The sequence below is a fragment of the Pygocentrus nattereri genome, chromosome 23 (assembly GCF_015220715.1).
Source record: "Pygocentrus nattereri isolate fPygNat1 chromosome 23, fPygNat1.pri, whole genome shotgun sequence".
In the NCBI taxonomy this organism is placed as follows: Eukaryota; Metazoa; Chordata; class Actinopteri; order Characiformes; family Serrasalmidae; genus Pygocentrus; species Pygocentrus nattereri.
Window position 1 is genome coordinate 20,045,990 of NC_051233.1, and position 18,671 is coordinate 20,064,660.

The 18,671-nt window shown below is 38.1% G+C and overlaps 1 protein-coding gene across 4 annotated transcripts in view; it reads left to right on the top strand.

The window, feature by feature from the left end:
- Positions 1 to 18,671, top strand: part of LOC108427873 (ras-specific guanine nucleotide-releasing factor RalGPS1) — a 228,335-nt gene that overhangs the window by 109,302 nt on the left and 100,362 nt on the right. For all 4 annotated transcript variants that reach the window (XM_017698433.2, XM_017698442.2, XM_017698452.2 and 1 more), the window contains exon 8: positions 13,666 to 13,792. In XM_017698433.2, coding sequence (XP_017553922.1) covers positions 13,666 to 13,792 — 127 coding nt within the window. The remainder of the gene's footprint in view (positions 1 to 13,665; positions 13,793 to 18,671) is intronic.

The window sequence follows — 18,671 nt, forward strand, 5'->3', positions numbered from 1 at the left end:
CCTTTCCTACCAGATTTCTTCTTGTCACTATTTCCCCATTGCTGGTAATTTCATATAATTTTCAAGGTGATTCTCTGTGGGCTGCAATATAACGAGCGTTTGTGAGGCGTGTAATGGTGTATACCATTTGTTCCAGTACATTAAAACTTTTCCAACAAATCAGCTTCTTTAAAGTACGTTTTCCAGTGTTTTAAAGATGCTCTGTGATTTGTGAAATGGTTTAAAATGTTTTTTTTGGTATGGGAACTGGAGTTGAATTGAGCTCAGTGTTGGATGAAGTACTATGAAAAGCTTGTTCCTTAACACTGAACCTTCTAACAGTCTTTTGCAGACACAGTTATCGTGTTGTATGCTAGACATGTGAGCTCTCTTTACAGGCCTTGTATACACGTGTAGCCAGGTCTACCTTTAAACTCTATGCCCTTGTTTGGACATATTAGAACTCTAGGATTGTGCATTATTTTTTAGCCATAAGGTCTAAATAGGGAACTCTCAGTCTAATCCATGTTTTTCTGTGGAGGAAAATGAATGGTGTTTTCAAAAATCACCATCACACCATGTTGTAAAGATTCAAAGCAGGTACATTTTGTTCTCTGTGCAGTTGTTCGCATAATGTGTCTGGTTCCTCTGAATTACAAGGAGCATTAAGTTGTCAAAATGTGAATATTGAAACATCAAAAGGTTTGGCACATTGTGTGCAGTTACAGATTTCCACCAGAAAAAAAAAAAACAAACAAAAACACAAATTTGTCCTGTTCAAAAGGTATGGCATGTTTTATTTTTTCCATGTGTTAAACTTAACAATAAATACAAATTATTTTCACTTAAAAAATGAGCAAAACATCATTTGTTTGTGGAGGTTGAGACATCAGCAAACCACTATCTCATGGTGTTCTATTGAAATTTTCTACATGATTGCAAGATCATTTTAAGTGATTTTGTACAGAAAAGACATGGGCCTGTTTTTGAGAACATATTTTGGGAACGATTGTTCGTCAAATCTTTCACTCCATGATGAATTGTAACAAGATGCTTCTGAATGGTATGGTTGACTGCATTGTGCAAGAACGCTTTGCAACTAGTGATACATTCAGAGACTTTGATATTATCCATTTTAACCAGCTATCTGATGGTACGCCCTTTCATCAGGTAAGTTTGATTTCCTGTGCCACAGGGTTCCTAGAGAGTGTAATTGACCTTGCTTTCTCTGAGTAGATAGGGTGGTTCTCGCTCTCCCCTGTCTAGGGCAATGCTAGCCAATGTGGGCATCTTTTAGCTGACATTACAGAACTGGCAGTGTTTTTCTTCAACTGCACTAAACTATCCAATAACGTTGCGTTAGCAGCAGGTTGAAAAATGTGGTGCTGCTTCCCATGTTCTGGAGGAAACACATGATAGCTTTCACTCTTCCAGCTTGGTAATGTTGTGTGATGGGGCCTAGCTAGTGGTTGTGAATTGGCTGTGACCAGATAGGGTTAAAAAAAGTCAGCCACCAGAGTAGTTACGAAAATGCATGGCCACATAGGCATAGTGAAATATATCAGAATGTTAAATTGAAGTGTTCTGTATGCCAGTGTGTTTTGTATCACTTGTATAATAGAAGCTCCATGCTATCTTTATTGTTGGATGCACTGCAATAATGTGCATACACTGAGAACACAGGGTTTGCTATTGATAGATTATTTGGAATAACAAAGGTGAGAAAAGTGTGAAGTGTATTCCTCTTCATGTGTTGGTGATACAAACAAAACAGTGTGTTTTTGACTTTGATAGAATATGTCAATAAATCAAATACATGTTTTTTTCTTTCTCCTAAAAAGTTTTCATTATTTTATTGTATTTCTCATGGATAACTGTGTTAAGATACTGGAATCATTCAGGTATATGCACAATAATGAAGACGATTATGTATCGTCCTGTACGAAAGGCTTGTGCTGTGTAATAGCACACAACTGAGTAGCTGAGTTGGATTTGACTGTGTATTTGCTTTTCCAGTGGCTCGCTGTGTTTTGTGGTTGTGTATGTTTGAATCATTCTCTTCTTTTTTTTTTTTCCTCCCTCTGTGTGTTCTCAGTTTACAAAGGCATGCTTGAACATGTGAAAGGCCTGTGTGTTTGTATATGTATACGTGGTTCCCGTAGGTCTTGACCACCTCCTTGGGCATCATAATCAATCTGTATACTCATATGCTGTGCTGTATAAACCAGTCCTATCCTTCATCACACTTTCCACCCTAATGAAGTGTACTTGCCACTTACATTACAGTTTGTTCAGTCCCCCTGAATTTCTCAGATTTCTTAGCCAGCAATCAAACTGTTGTTGACTTGGTCTAGTTTACTTATTCCTTTCCAATATTTTAAGTCATTATGAATTTCTATGGGGATAGAAAATGATCTCTTTTCATAGTTACTGTGAATTTGGCTCAAAACTTTGGAGACCCATGTTTTGCTTCGTTATGGCTGTTCGCTTCGTTTGAAATTCCACTATAAAAATTTTCAGCAGTGCCCGTTAAAGGATAATTACCCATCTCCGCACTTGGAAAAAGTTCTGTTACTGTCAAGTGATATATAACAAGACTGTCAGCACTGTCTAAAATTACTATCTCATGTAGAAGAGATTTTTCCAGGCGAATGCTGTCTTGGTTATGCTGTAATGCACCTATCCACTGTTAGCTGTCTTAAACTCAAGATTCGCTCACACACTGGAATATTTTCTTGTACAGTATTAACTACAGTGAGTTTTTTCAGGGCCAGCTCTGGCCTTTTTTTGGGGCCATAAGCAGGATTTTGTTCATCTTGCTATCAGATGTACTGTAAAATTAGAAGCAAACTAATCAAATGACCACCACAAGTTTAAATTATATACATTTATTACTAGCTAATTGTGTATTGCTGAGGATTGGATGTTTGTTTAGGGTTCTAATCAGTTACCATTTATTTTACAGATAACCTTCTTAGCATTCTCAATTCTCAGAGGTCTGTCTCACAAGATCAGGTTACAACCCCAATTCCAATGAAGTTGGGACGTTGAGTAAAACATAAATAAAAACAGAATACGATGATTTGCAAACACTTTTCAACCTACATTCAATTGAATACACTAAAAAAGACAAGATATTTAATGTTTAAAAGGATAAACGTTATTGTTTTTTGCAAATATTCACTCATTTTGAATTTGATGCCTGCAACACGTTCCAAAGAAGTTGGGACAGGGGCAACAAAAGACTGGGAAAGTTGAGGAATGCTCAAAAAACACCTGTTTGGGACATTCCACAGGTGAACAGGTTAATTGGAAACAGGTGAGTGTCATGATTGGGTATAAAGGGAGCATCCCTGAAAGGCTCAGTCATTCACAAGCAAGGATAGGGTGAGGTAAACCACTTTGTGAACAACTGCGTGAGCAAATAGTCCAACAGTTTAAGAACAACGTTTCTCAATGTGCAATTGCAAGGAATTTAGGGATTTCATCATCTACAGTCCATAATATCATCAAAAGATTCAGAGAATCTGGGGAAATCTCTGCAAGTAAGCGGCAAGGCAGAAAACCAACATTGAATGCCCGTGACCTTCGATCCCTCAGGCGGCACTGCATTAAAAACCAACATCATTCTGTAACAGATATTACCACATGGGCTCAGGAACACTTCAGAAAACCACTGTCAGTGAACACAGTTCGTCGCTCCATCTACAAGTGCAAGTTAAAACTCTGCCATGCAAAGCGAAAACCATATATCAACAACACCCAGAAACGCCGCCGGCTTCTCTGGGCCTGAACTCATCTGAGATGGACTGACGCAAAGTGGAAAAGTGTCCTGTGGTCTGACGAGTCCACACTCCAGCCACATGAGGTCTAGCATTGGCCTGCATTAGGAGGAACCCAGGGCCAACTGCACCAGCATATGGTCTCACAAGGGGTCTGAGGATCTCATCTCAGTACCTAATGGCAGTCAGGCTACCTCTGGCGAGCACATGGAGGGCTGTGCGGCCCTCCAAAGAAATGCCACCCCACACCATTACTGACCCACTGCCAAACCGGTCATGCTGAAGGATGTTGCAGGCAGCAGATCGCTCTCCACGGCGTCTCCAGACTCTGTCACGTCTGTCACATGTGCTCAGTGTGAACCTGCTTTCATCTTTGAAGAGCACAGGGCGCCAGTGGCGAATTTGACAATCCTGGTGTTCTCTGGTAAATGCCAAGCGTCTTGCACAGTGTTGGGCTGTGAGCACAACCCCCATCTGTGGACGTCGGGCGCTCATACCATCCTCAAGGAGTCGGTTTCTAACCGTTTGTGCAGACACACACACATTTGTGGCCTGCTGGAGGTCATTTTGCAGGGCTCTGGCAGTGCTCCTCCTATTCCTCCTTGCACAAAGGCGGAGGTAGCGGTCCTGTTGCTGGGTTGTTGCCCTCCTATGGCCTCCTCCACGTCTCCTGGTGTACTGGCCTGTCTCCTGGCAGCGCCTCCAGCCTCTGGACACTACACTGACAGACACAGCAAACCTTCTTGCCACAGCTCGCATTGATGTGCCATCCTGGATGAGCTGCACTACCTGAGCCACTTGTGTGGGTTGTAGAGTCCGTCTCATGCTACCACGAGTGTGAAAGCACCACCAACATTCAAAAGTGACCAAAACATCAGCCAGAAAGCAGAAAGGTACTGAGAAGTGGTCTGTGGTCCCCACCTGCAGAACCACTCCTTTATTGAGTGTGTCTTGCTAATCGCCAATAATTTCCACCTGTTGTCTATTCCATGTGAAATTGATTGTAAATCAGTGTTGCTTCCTAAGTGGACAGTTTGATTTACTTGGAGTTATATTGTGTTGTTTAAGTGTTCCCTTTATTGTTTTGAGCAGTGTATATATAAAATTAACAATTTTCATGATTGCGAAAATTAGGAACAGTGAAAGTTCAGTTTTGTTTCCTTGTTTCCTTTGTTCTCCTGTGCTTGTCAGCAGAGATGCATTCAAACAGTTTGAGCTGCAGCAAATGAGCGGTCAGCTGTGAAAATGTTTTCACAGCTTGTGAGGAACATTAAACAACTGATTTGTAATCTCTGTTCTGTTGAGGGGAACTTCTCGGTTACAGTTTTGATAGTTGATTTGGAAACACGACCTTGTGCTCAATAAGCTGGATACAGAAATACAACAGAAGCAGAGAAGAAAGTTCCTGTTCCTGTTCTTGCACTGTTTTTATTTAGTAGTTTTGTGCTATTTAACCTCATACCCAGCCATGGGCCTGTCTGCAGGCCCAGAGTTTTATACACATTTATAACGTCTGTAACCTAAGAAAAGCTCCATCAGTTTGCATTGACTTCCCTTTAGTTAATGAATAATAAGCCTTATTATGTAATAAGCCTGGGATGTTAAGGGGTTAAAGGACTGTCAGGGATCAGTAATAATAATTTTTTTTTTCTTTAATAACTTATAATTTTTAATGTTTTTTTTTCTCAAAAGCATCAAAAAAACTTTTTTCAATAGGATGTATTTGAGTTATTTTGGTGCATCACTGATTAATAGTGGCTCTTTTAATGAATCTGTGTCTTTATTTAAGGTCTCATGATCTGTGATACTGTGTCTGAAGATTTTCCAACTAAGACTTTGGTTTTTTGCTGTTGCCTGCTAAGTGTCATCTAAAAACATGAAGTTTTGCAATGGGAAATGCTGAGTCCTAAAGCAGCAGAGTTGTCGTTAATGACACAGCGGTACCGATGACTTATGATAATAAATATGTTTTAGCAGTCTTTTGAAGTTGCTTTCACATCTTACATAACTTTGAGACATTTGCGTGTGTACATCATTCACAGTCTTGCTAAAACATTAGAAGTTAAAACGTCAGACTTTTTTAGCATGTCAGTTCTCTTTTAATGCGTGCTTGTATAGAGTGTGTACCAGCGCTAATGTGTGCAAGCTGTAAGCATTGGCCCCAGAGTCTTATAAACCTATGAGTTCTCAGCTTCCATGAGCTCATGCCTTTACCAACAAGAGTGTTTTTTAATGGAGTGAAAGGGACAGAAGAGATTTGGATTGGCAAGTTTGTTGTGCTGTATAAAGAAGATCTATGTAGGCAAAGCTACAGTGTACACTACTGTACTGTACTGTACTGTACTGTGTTTATTTGGCAAAAGGTGCCAGGGTTTTGGGTTTGTTGCTATTTTGGAGTGGTATATTGCTGTGTTTACTTTGAGTTGAGGTGCTAGTCTCATTTGCCTCATTTGATGATTTGTCATTTGATCCATCTAATAATTTTTTCGTGACTTGTGCAAGATTTAAATATTAAAGCAGTAAAATAGAGCCCTAAAGAATTTGTACAAGAGGCAGATAAATCTGATCAATTACAGAAAAATGGGCTTTGTAGCGTGTTTTCCAGTCCACATATTACCATGCAGATGTTAAAGTTGATGTCAGATTCTATTAAATAAAGTATTGGTTAAAAACTGCTGGTCTAAATACTAAATTATTACTGAAATTTAGTTATTAGTAATACTTTAATACTTTAATAATTAGTACTAAATAATTGGTACTATTAATACTAATACTTTAGTAATTAGTGGTACTTTTCAGAGCTCACATCACGCTGTACGCTGGGTTCTTTTTTTCCACTCAGAGTTTAGTGGACACCACCCAAATTATTCCTCTGCTACCACATACATTTGCAGCATGCCTAAATAAACATGCCTATGACTAAAGTCTGTGTCTATAAAATGCAACCAAGTGAAGAACTGTCTGTTGTACATCACTGGTTGCTGTCACAGGCTCCGTTTCTCATAACTGAATTACATTCTTCCTGTATGAGATGAGGTCAGTAGGTAGCTAATAGGCTAATGGGCTGCTTCAATAATATTTCAAAACTTATCAAATTCAGACCTTTCTAGAATGAGAGTAATTGTTACTCATCACGTCACCCTGCACTTGCAGGCTACAGCCCCACGTCCATTAAAATTTTGAATAAGGCAAACATCATTTGGGTATTTGCTGTTAGAAAGATTAACTTTACATCTGTATATGTGGATTGTCTTGATTGGATTTATTGATGTTGTTGTTGTTTTACCGTATCTGATTTTTTTGTTTTGTTTTTTGTATATAAATAAAGAGTCATCATCCTGTATTTACATTTTTAAGCAAGCTCAGTTTTTTTTGCCAACTTCACATTATTTGTTCATATGGCTTGACTATTTGCTGGCAGTTATGTTTAAAAACTGGAGTTGGGACAACTGAAGGATTTATATCCTGTGCAAGTGTCCTTAGCATGTTTCATCAAACATTAACATTTAGTAATGGGGGGGGGGGGGGGGCGGGGGGGGGGCGGGGGGGGGGCGGGGGTTTCATCAACTTGAAATTTTTATTTTCCTGTGTTTGTTTTGTTTCTTTTGGTCTTTCTTTAGTTTGTGTGCATGGGTTGCACTCTTCCAGATTTGTTCATTCAAGAGACTTTTGCTCTCCATCAGCAGGATTGTACTTGATTCTTGCTGTACTTATGTTTTATTTTGGAAGATTTGCACTGTACTTAAGTGTTATTGAAAAATATAGACTTTGAGGACTTTTACTCAATTACATGAGTAATTGAGTACTTTCTAAATGAAAAGGCAAGTACTCAGTATATAACCCCTCCCCGACCCAGAATGGCTGAAAGATCGCTTTTGTATTGAAATTGCAATTTGAAAAAGCACAAGAGGTGCAGTTTCAGTTCAGGGCTATTTTATCAATAATGTCTTAAAATTGAAGTTAAGGGAATATTAACCTGATTACATGGAACATGTGAACTACCTATAGATGAGTTAGACCAATCAAAATCAAACAAACTCACACATGATGTCTCCATGACAGCACAACTCGGTGTTCCAGTCTGAATCCAGAAAAGGTTGATATGTTAGTCTTCTTGACCAAAAAAAAAAAAAAAAAAACGGCATGGAGCTTAATTTAGAGAAAACAGTTGTAATTTAAATGACGGTTAAATATTTTACCAAAATTGTTCAGCCCATCTACCCTGTCAATTAAACACTTGTTTCACAAATACTAACTAACAAATACTAATTTACTCATTTTTTTGGTTTGTTTTGAGTGCTCATGTAAATGGGTTAGAATGTGTCTGCACAAGCTGTACTTTAGGAAATAGGCATCGGACCTATTTTTCCATATGCTGCACGTCTTATAGCGATATAAACTATGCAAACCATTGAAAACAGAACTTGAATAACATCAAAAAACATTTGAGAATTCATGAGTGCTGTAAAATGAAATACCATAACATTTCATGTTGAAATGATTGCCCAATCACAGTTCAGAAAGCCACCAAAACTAAGATATATATCATGCTTGTTTACAAAGTATATTTTATTGAGAAAAGTAAATTGAATTTTTATATATTTGGAAAAAGGATGTCAGTAGAACTTGCTTGCTGAACTGTGAATGCAAGATGTCACACAGTTCATTAAGTGAAATTTAGTCATGTTTTAGAACCCTTTGTGATCTTGTGGGACTATGTTGGCAAATGTGTGGACCCATTATGGAGGGTCTGTAGACAGTAATAGTGTGTAGGAAGTAGTTCATTTGAATCACTTTCAAAAGCTTGAAGTGTAAGTATAACAGTATAACAAATCAGTTTGTGAACTAGACGACCCCCAGAATGCTGATAAACACTACATTGTCTAAAATACTGGTCACCAACCCTCCTCCTGTAGATCCACTTTCCTGCAGAATTTAATTCCAACCTGCATCTAATAAGCTGCATCCACTTACCTAACTCTAATGCGTCTGATTCAGCCAAGCAAGGACCTCTGAATTAGAACAATACTGTTGAGACTCTTGGGGCCAGGTGTCCATGTGTGCAATCGAATGCAAAAGTTTGAACACTGAAAAGGGTTTAGAAAAGGTAGGTTTGCCATTCTGGGTTACAGAGTGTGATCAGCCTGTGCTCAGTATGTCCTCACCCTTAGTTTGTGTGTTAAATCATTTACTTTTTTACTTTTATAGATCTGAGGATATTTAAATGCGGATGCTTTTTTGCTTTCACTCATATTTTTGGCTCCATACTTTTTTTTTTAATACAGTTCACTAGAGTACAGCTTCTCTGTACCTTGTCCACTTCTGACTGTATGTCAGAACAATGAGCATGAACAGACATTTGGAACTGGATGTGAAGTCCTGACGGAATTCTATATATAGTACACCTGGTGGTACAGATTTTAACCCATGTCAAGAGCATTAAGGCATGCCTTGATTTCAAAGTATAGCCTGCCAAAGTATAGTCTTGGCCTATTAGCTTGTAGCCTTAACTTTGAGCTAAGTTTCGCAGACAAGTTAGTGTTTCAGGCGAGGTTGTGTATTTTTACAAGCAGTCATTCAGTTTGTCGCTGGGTCAAGTCTGGTGCATGTGTGGCAAGAGTAGGCATAGAGCCAAGCCAGGATGTCCCATCACAAAAGCAGATGGACCCTGGCTCGGCTATGCTTATTTTCCACTGACACATAATATCCTGTATGAGTTTGTATCCTGCCAGGTCTGTACTGCTGAGTTGTTTTACTAATATTCAGCATCACAATGTATATCATGGTATAAGATATTTCAAAGTCATTAATGAAGTGAACTCAGGCTTCCTGAGTACAGATACTCTGTGCTAAAAGTGTCTTGCCAACCTGACATAGCTTGTTTTGATTTCTCCTAAGGAGATCTAAGGAGAAGGGAAACTCATTCAGCAGAGTAAATATTACCTAAAAGGAAAGCACGTTTCTAAAAAGCAAACTCGATACAGATTTAGATTTTTTTTTGTAATTTGAACTGTTCGTCCAAAAAAACCTTCAAATAATTTTCGTAAAAGTTTTTACTACATATAATCACCAGCAAAAGTAAAAAAAAAAAAAAAAAAAAGAAAAAGAGTATTTTTGTACTGGTAACAGAATCCTCTTATTTCCATAACCATGTGGAAAATAACCTCAGTAAACAGTTAAACTGGGACTTATTTTTTGGGGGTGGTTATTTTTTTTCTTTGTTGTACATTTTTCTCCCTATTGTCCACAAAGCATTTATACACTATTCTTCCAGTAATTTTCAGATGTTTCCTAATGCTGAAGTACACATAGTAGAAAACACATGATTGTATGTTGGTGAAATTGTAATTGTTTTTTAAAATTATTATGATAAAAGCATATTTGTCATCTTGAATTGGACCATGAAATTGTGAAACGGTAATTAAAGCTGCTTTATGTAAGATTTTATCTTAAAAAAAAGTAGTATTAGTGAGTCATGAGAAAAAACAAAATAATTTTTTTCAAGAATTTTTTGGGCCACATCATACATCTTTACATATTAATAAAAGTAGATAATGAGAATATGACAATAGTAGATAATTCACTTATCATCCATGGAAGACATACTGTTCAAGTTTTGACAATTTCCTTTTGAATGTTCTTTCAACACGCTCGTATTTATCACATTCATCCACTTGCAGAAGAGTTTAGACACACAAACAACATTACATGCAATTAACATGCAATCTTCAAATCCCCAAATCTTACCTACAGCAGTTCAGTAGAAGTTGTTGTAGTATATAATCATGTGCTTGTAGTCATCTTTAATTTGGGCATGAAACTGTAATGAATCCATTAAATTGTGGAATTGTACATCACACAAACCTCACCATTCAAGGCCATTTTGTCTGTTGCTATTCAGCGTTGTGCTTTTTGTTCAGGGCCTTTTTGCCTAATGTTAAATTATAAAGGGCTGAGGAGCAGTAGTGATTTTCCCAAACCCAAGTACCAATTTTTGTAATGCCTGACGCCTGATTCTGTGGTCTTACAGGGTCTTATAATGTACACTGTAACATAGTCAGCTTTTTGTACAAGCATGATATTTGCTTTCTGCAGTGGCACACAGTGCATCATGCCTGCGATCATGTTCAACTAGTGCAGCTCAACAGCCATGTTTCAAGAACAATTTCATCTTTGCTGGGTTGATTAAATGTAGTAGTACTGTAGGATTTCACATCAAACCTAGTTTAAAAGTTCAGTTACGTTCACATATGGGAACGCAAGTGTCTGGCTTGCTTAAAATAACTTGATAAAAGAATAATATTTGTTTAAACCAGCAGTAAAAGAGTTTTTAACATTATTGTGGACTGTTATCAAGGTAACTCGATTAATTGTCACTCAGCACAGGCCTAGTTGGGTAACACTAATTCTGATGTAACAAAAACGTGACGGCAACTTTTTATGCTGTCAGAAGTTGACATCATATCCTCATAGGGTCATCTTTTTATTTAGACCTGTCAAGCTTAAAAACTGACACTGAAAATGACTCAAAAGTGTATTACACGTTACAGTGGTTAAACCCAGCAGCAACTTACGGGGTTCTTTTGGTCAGTGATTAATAGGTGTAAGTGACCAGATAAAATGGCCAATGACTGTAGCTTTAAGATGTGTGTACCTAACAAACTGGCAGATCTGTGCCTCTAGTTTAGTGTCTTACTATTTTAGATTATTTTACTTTGCTAATCCTTTGCTACAAGTGCCACAGAGGTCTGAGTGAGAGGTCTGATGTAGTGCGGCTAGGCCATAGTTAGCTGATAGCTGAAGTTAAGCTCTGCAGGATAGATGACTGACAAAGGTTAAGTTAATGTGGCAAGTTTCAGACCATAAAATGATTCTCAATGGCTGCCACTCAGAATGTAAACAGTACCTAAAGAAGTTACTCCAGTGATATTTATTGGTTCCATGTGAGCAGGCTACATTCTTTCCATAGGATAACATCTTTCTTTATGGCCTAGCTAAATTGGCCATACTGCTTTAGGCAAGCTTCAACGTCTAATTCAACTTTTGACAACATCAGCTACTTTCTGGTACAGGCAGCACACCACCCAGCACTACAGGTCACTAAAGTCATACAGTTTTAAACAAGATGGTCTGTTCAACACCCATTTGTTTCCTGTCTTGCTACACTGTTGATATCACACCCCTCCCCAGTGGTTCACCAGCTGTGCTTATTCGCTCACTGGAAGTGGATTTTAAATCTGTGTTTGGGTAACTGATTGAGTCCCACACTAATATTTTGAGGCTTTCGCAGCAGACAGGCTGGAGCTGGACTGATGTGGCTGTGGACAGGGTGTTCTAGAAGACATGTTCACTCCACGTGCGTCTAGTACAGAAGCAAGAGGTGAATACACAAAGGAGAGAGAGAGAGAGAGAGAGAAATAGGAGTAATTCAGAAATGGAAAGAGCTTGTTCAGCACATACAATTTAGGATGGAAATGTGCATTTTTTTTCCTGAAGTATCAGGAATCTGCTTTGCCCACAAGTTCGGTTTCAACCCATACAGTATATTCTCTTGTTCTCACTTTGTGTCTCAATCTTTCTTTTTCCCCACTTCACTCAGCTTGACACCGCCAGTCTGACTCTTGCTGAAGTTCCTGGAAAACCCTTAGATGCCAGAACACTTTAATTTTGTTATATGTTTAAATTGTCATTGTACATGTGAAGTTGATCTTGGTGTTGAGCCTGGGTCTAGATCGTGTGTGTGTGTGTGTGTGTGTGTGTGTGTGTCTATATATATCACCGTTGTTGCAATAAAACCTTGTATCTCCAAAATATAACCATAACTGCAGAAGAAGTAAGAAAACAACTTTACTTTTTATGTAAGTTAATGCAAAGTAGTTTTGGGCCATTTTGTTTGGTTTTTGTTTTGTTCTGACAGCAGAGCGATGATGTTTCTTATTAGCAATATTGTGTATTCTTGTTTTAACGTTAAACTAGCTAACCCATATGGCTTTACTGACATGCAGGAGCTGGTTGCCGTGAGTGCCACAATATATACAGAAGCATGACTGGATGTCTGTAAAGGATAGTGTTTACTGAAACAACAACAAATGTGAACATATCCAGATGCTATAAGATGGTATTATGGAACATATTTAATATGTTTTTAGTATGAAATTTTGTAATGGTCTCCCTCAAATCACCACATCCTGTGCATTTCCATGAACACGTCTGAAGTCATTTATTCTCAGTCTTGGGATTCTGGGAAAGGCTCTAATTCCATAATTGCATGTTTACACACCACGCTTATTATATATGCCTTCATAAACTTCTGTCTTAGTGATTGCAATTTACTATTTTTCTCCCCTCCAAAATGCTAAACAAAATTCAGTATGTTTAAAACTCAGCGTTATATACAGGTAAATGCAAAAGTTTGGGCAACCCTGGTCAAATTATATGTTGGTTGATGTTAAGGTTAAGGTTTGGATTAGGGTTAGGTTTTAGGTAAGGTTAGGTTTTGCATAATAAAAGTAACATTAACAGTACATCTATTTAATGTAAGTAATGTATCAACAGTACATCTTCAGGATATTTACTTAAGTGTACTCGGGTGCCTCACTGTTGCTACTTCATCAATATGTTGTTGATGTGTTATTAGTAATCTGTTAAGAGTTTATTAATCACGCCATTCTTTATTTCCTGTTTTTTATTTTTAATGTGTTACCTCAGCAAATACATAGAAATTGGGCAAAAAATTAACAAAAAATGCTATATTAGCATAATATGCTGTATTAAAGTATTCATTATACGTGTTCTGTGTAATAGATGTTTTATTCTCACTTAGAAAATCAACAACAACAGTTCTCAGCTGTTTGGTGTCTCCACTGGCCTTCCAGATGACTGAATATACATTCATTTTCTACAGCTGATAAGCCGTAAGGACAAGGCCACGTTTGAGAAGCTTGATTTCCTTACTTCAAAGGAGGAGAACTACACCCGTATGAGAGAGTACATCAGGTCCCTCAAGATGGTCCCCTGCATCCCCTATCTGGGTGAGTCCACTATTTCGGAACTAAAACTTAAGCTGGTCGGCTGTGAACTCAAACTGCTTTCAGGAATGTTCTGTTGTCTGGAGCACTTACTGTTCTGTATTACACAACTGCTAGTTCAGATTGTGAACTTTGGCTGATTGAAAAGCATTTTCCCATGTTGTGCACTTTGGACATATGCACTGTCCAAAGGTTTGTCTGCTCATCCAACGTTTCTTCTGCAATCAAGGAGTTTGTCCCATCTTCACTGCAGTAAGATCCTGGACTCTTCAATTTTCACTCTATGTTGTAACATTACTGTGAGATTTTGATTTCATTCAGCCACAAGAGCATTAGTGAGGTCAGGTACTGATGCTGGATGATTAGTTTTGCCACTCCAACTCATCCCAAAGGTGTAGGATAGGGTTCCATCACTCCAACTAGTGCGATTCCACAGCTCCATAATTCAGTACTCACATTATGCATGATGACCTTAGACTCATGTGCGTCTGCGGCACAGTGTGTTTCCATAGGAATTGTACAATCTGTGTGTGTGTAATTTAATACTGGTGTTCTTTGAGTGCACCCTGAATTCACTCATTACAATGAGTGCCTGGATTCTTTTGGACATATGATAACATGCATTTCTGTTTCGTGGATCATTCTCATGACTGCTGGTTGCTAAGTAATGAGGATCACTTTAAGCTGCTGGCAGACAAAAAAAATACTGTTTCTTAACTTTGTAAAACTGTTGCGTACAATACAACAGTTTAGGAGTGAATGTCCTGCAGAATGATGAACAACATTCAAGGTCTTGTGTTATCACATTTAACATCAAGGACTGTCTATTCATGATAACACGCCCCTGTGTTTCTAATATTCCAAATAAAGGAATTATATGCTTTAAAGTTCATAATGGCACAGGCTTAAAGGCAAGCAACAAAAATAAACCAAAACATGACAGCTAATTTCACCTGTATTAGCTGCCATGTATTGATTCATTTTTGTTGTTTTTTCATTCTTTTAACTTCTTTTTGCTTAATATTTTTGAATTGCAAGTTCATCCTGTATTTCCTAAGCATTGCCAGACAGCTCTATTGTCCTCCGCTGAATACATGGCAACGAAGGCAAAAGTAGTTCTGTTTACAACCCCAAATCCAATGAAGTTGGGACGTTGTGTAAAACACAAATAAAAACAGAAAAAAAGTCCCAACTTCTTTGGAATGTGTTGCAGGCATCAAATTCAAAATGAGTGAATATTTGCAAAAAACAATAAAGTTTATCTGTTTGAACATTAAATATATTGTCTTTGTAGTGTATTCAATTAAATATAGGTTGAAAAGGATTTGCAAATCATTGTATTCTGTTTTTATTTATGGTTTATTCAACATCCCAACTTCATTGGAATTGGGGTTGTATATGTTATGTAGGCTGGCCAGTAGCTTCCTGGAGGGAATACATTATGGTGCATATTCGTATTTATGTTTGTGCATAAAATGGACAGAATCCATTGCAGTATTTATTGAGGATGGAAGCATTTTGCTTAACAGTTATCACAAGCCCAAATTGACTTTTTAAAATCTTATTAAAAAAAAAACAACAATAAACAAAGACACAAAAAGGAGAAACAATTTAAAGAAGTCTTATAAATTCCATTCTACTTTTGTATATGTATAGTGATATGAAATACACTGATGGGCTAAAATATTATGACCACCTGCTTAATATGCTGTTAATTCTCTATGTGTGGCCAAAACAGCTCTGATCTGCCAAGCATTGACTCTAAAAGAGCTCTGAAGGCCCCCTGTGGGATATGGCACCAAGTCGTTAAGCAGCAGATCGTTTAAATCCTGTGCAAGGTGCAAGGGAGATCTGCTGCAGATCGGACTGTGTTCCAGCACATCCCACAGATACTCAATCAAATTGAGATCTGGGGAATTTGGAGGCCAAGGCGACGCCTTTAGCTCTGTCATGTTTTCCTAAACCTTTCCTGAACTATGTGTACAGTGTGGTGGGGTGTATTATCCTGCTGAAGGAGCCTACTGACATTGGGGATTTCCTTTGCTATGAAAGGCTGTACCTTCCCACAGTGCATCATGATGTCATCACTTCCTCAGGTATACGATACACATACACCTGGCCATCCACAGGACTCATCAGATGAGGCAACCTGCTTCTCTTGCTCCAAGGTCCAGCTTTCACATCCACATGCCCATGTTAGCTGCTTTGGATGGTGAACAGGGCTTAGCATGGGCTCTCTGACCGGTCTCTGGCTACACGATTCCATACAAAGCAGGATGCCTTGCACTGTGTGTTGTAGGACATTCCTCCTGTAACATGCACCACAGTAGCCCTTATGTCAGTTCAGATAAGTAGAGATAGTCCTTGTTGCCCTTGGACGTCCCAACGCCTTGCTGCTGGCTCATGGTTTGTCCTTCCTCAGACCACTGTTGTTAAGTACTCACCACTGCTGACTTGGAGCACCACACAAGCCTTGCAAATATGGAGATGCTCCAGTTGTCTGGCCATAACGTTTTGACACTTGGTAAGGTCGCTCAGGTCTTCATTTTGGCCTATTTCTCTCACATTCAACACATTGACTAAAAGAACTGGCTGTTCTTTTACCATGTAATATATCCTAGACATTGATGTGTGTCGTTATTATGAGATAATCAATATTATCTGCTCCATCTGTGAGTGGACATAATATTTTGGCTCATCAGTGTATTGTTATTGTCTGGAAAATATCACTGTGTCAAGTTCATAGAACACAACAGTGTTCACATCGCCTACCTCTAAAACCTCCCCCCAACTCCTGGTGGAATATTAATCATTGCCTTGTAACTGCATTGTAAAACCCCAGACAGGTTCAGAGATTTCCTTCCAGACACAAGAACATGCTGAGCTGTGAAAGAGGAATTTTTCATAAACCTAAAGTTTTTTGTAATTTATTCATCTTTTCAGCAGATGTGCAGAATGATGCTGTCTTTTCTTCTATTCTTCATGCACGCTAGCCTTCAGTGTTTAGGGATCTTTCCTTTTTTCCTCCCAAGTCACATATATTTTAAATGTTTTGTTTACATCCTGCATTCAAATTTAATACACTTTGATAAGGATGGAGACGATAAAAGATGGACTTTTTAAGCATTTTTAAGTCCTTGGAATTGAAGCTTCTGGAGGGATTAATCACAGATTTCATGACCTAATAATTTAGGATCCTTATAAATATCATTGGATGTGGTCAGAAGCGAATTTCTATTATTGTTTTTCCAGATATATCATGATATGTGAGGACTGTTGCAGTTATTACTCTTTTTATATAGTACTGTGGAAAAGTCAGAGACCACCCTTCAGCTGTTTAATTGCCATTAAAGATTGCATTAAGTACAAGTTATTCATTTTTGAGGACATCTTTCTGAGAAGATTGGATGTCAAGTAAGAGTTTCCAAAAATAGAGTTTTAATAAAAAAATATATAATAAAGGATATAAAGAAAATAGGGCTGTGCAAAACCTAGTAGTCCACCAAAACTACTACCACTGGATAAACATAAAGCACACAAGCCACTCTAGAGCCCAGATTTCAGCATTATGAAATGTGTTTGGGATCACTTGAATTACGAAAGGCAGAAAATGCAACCAACTTCTAAGACTGAACTTGAGAAGTGTGGAAAAATATACCTGCAGATTTCTTTCAAAAACTGAAAGCAAGTCTCCTGAAGAGAATAAAAGCTATAATAAAAGCAATGGAGGAACGAACTAAATACATCAGCGTCATATTTAGTTGTTGAGGCATCTATTTAATTTCCTGTTGAATGAGTTTTATGCTGAAAAATGAATGACTTGTACTTACCAGCCGATTTGACCATCCAAAGTCACTTTTACACAGTACCGTGAGTGTCTCCCACACTTTGAATCAAGCTGATGTTACCCAAAGTGGCTGTGTTGTCAGAATGCAAAGTGTACCCAAAACACATGTGTACCACTTGCCCTCCATATGCCCCTTTTACCTGAACAGTCAAGCTTCTGTTCTTTCCTTTGTGTCTACTCTCCCTTCCTCATCACTGGCAATCAGTGGAGACTGCTCTTTGTTTACTGTCAACTTGGTTAAAATGACCAACCAACATGGTCTGATAAGGCTTTGAGCTCCAAATGGCCCTGTATGTGGCCTCATTGATTAGAACAAGTACTATTAAAATAAGCCTCATAATAAGAAGAGGTTACATTCCTATGAATAAAAGACACATGAAAAAGAATGTTAAGCTATGGAATTTGTCTCGAAACCTTTCATTCTTCTGACCAGTTTCCCTCCTTCCCCTTCCTTCACTGTTTTCCATCCCTTTAATGTCTTTTCCAGTCATTTATTATGTATGTAGTTTTCTGCCCTTTTGGAAACTGTCAGTCATAACTGCCAAAAGAGGAGGGAAAATAAAAGAAGAAAGACTGGAGTGAGGGTTGAGTAATAGTTTTGTAGGCTTGCATTAATCACAACAGTCTTTGGCTCCTTTTGAGCCCTTAGAGTCTTCAGGTCCTGATTGTTATGACCATTCTTAAAGTGGAATCTAACCTTTTCATTCAATTGTAAAGATGAAAACAAAGTGATTTTGGCATTTGGGTTTGATGTGAAATGCTCCATTCAGAATTTACAGTGATAGGAGCCAGACATCTGAATAGTCCATTGGAATCCATTAATGGCGAAAAGTGACCCAAAGAAATCTTATTTTACCATCATTACGTATAAAAACTGTGAAGACACATGCGAGTTCACTGGTGGTTTTTGGGTAGTAAATAAAATGTGTGTGTGTGTGTGTGTGTGTGTGTGTGTGTTGTAGACATTATGACCCCTGGTTCCTATCACCACCACTAGCCACATTTACATGCATCTTAATAATCTGTTAATAATTC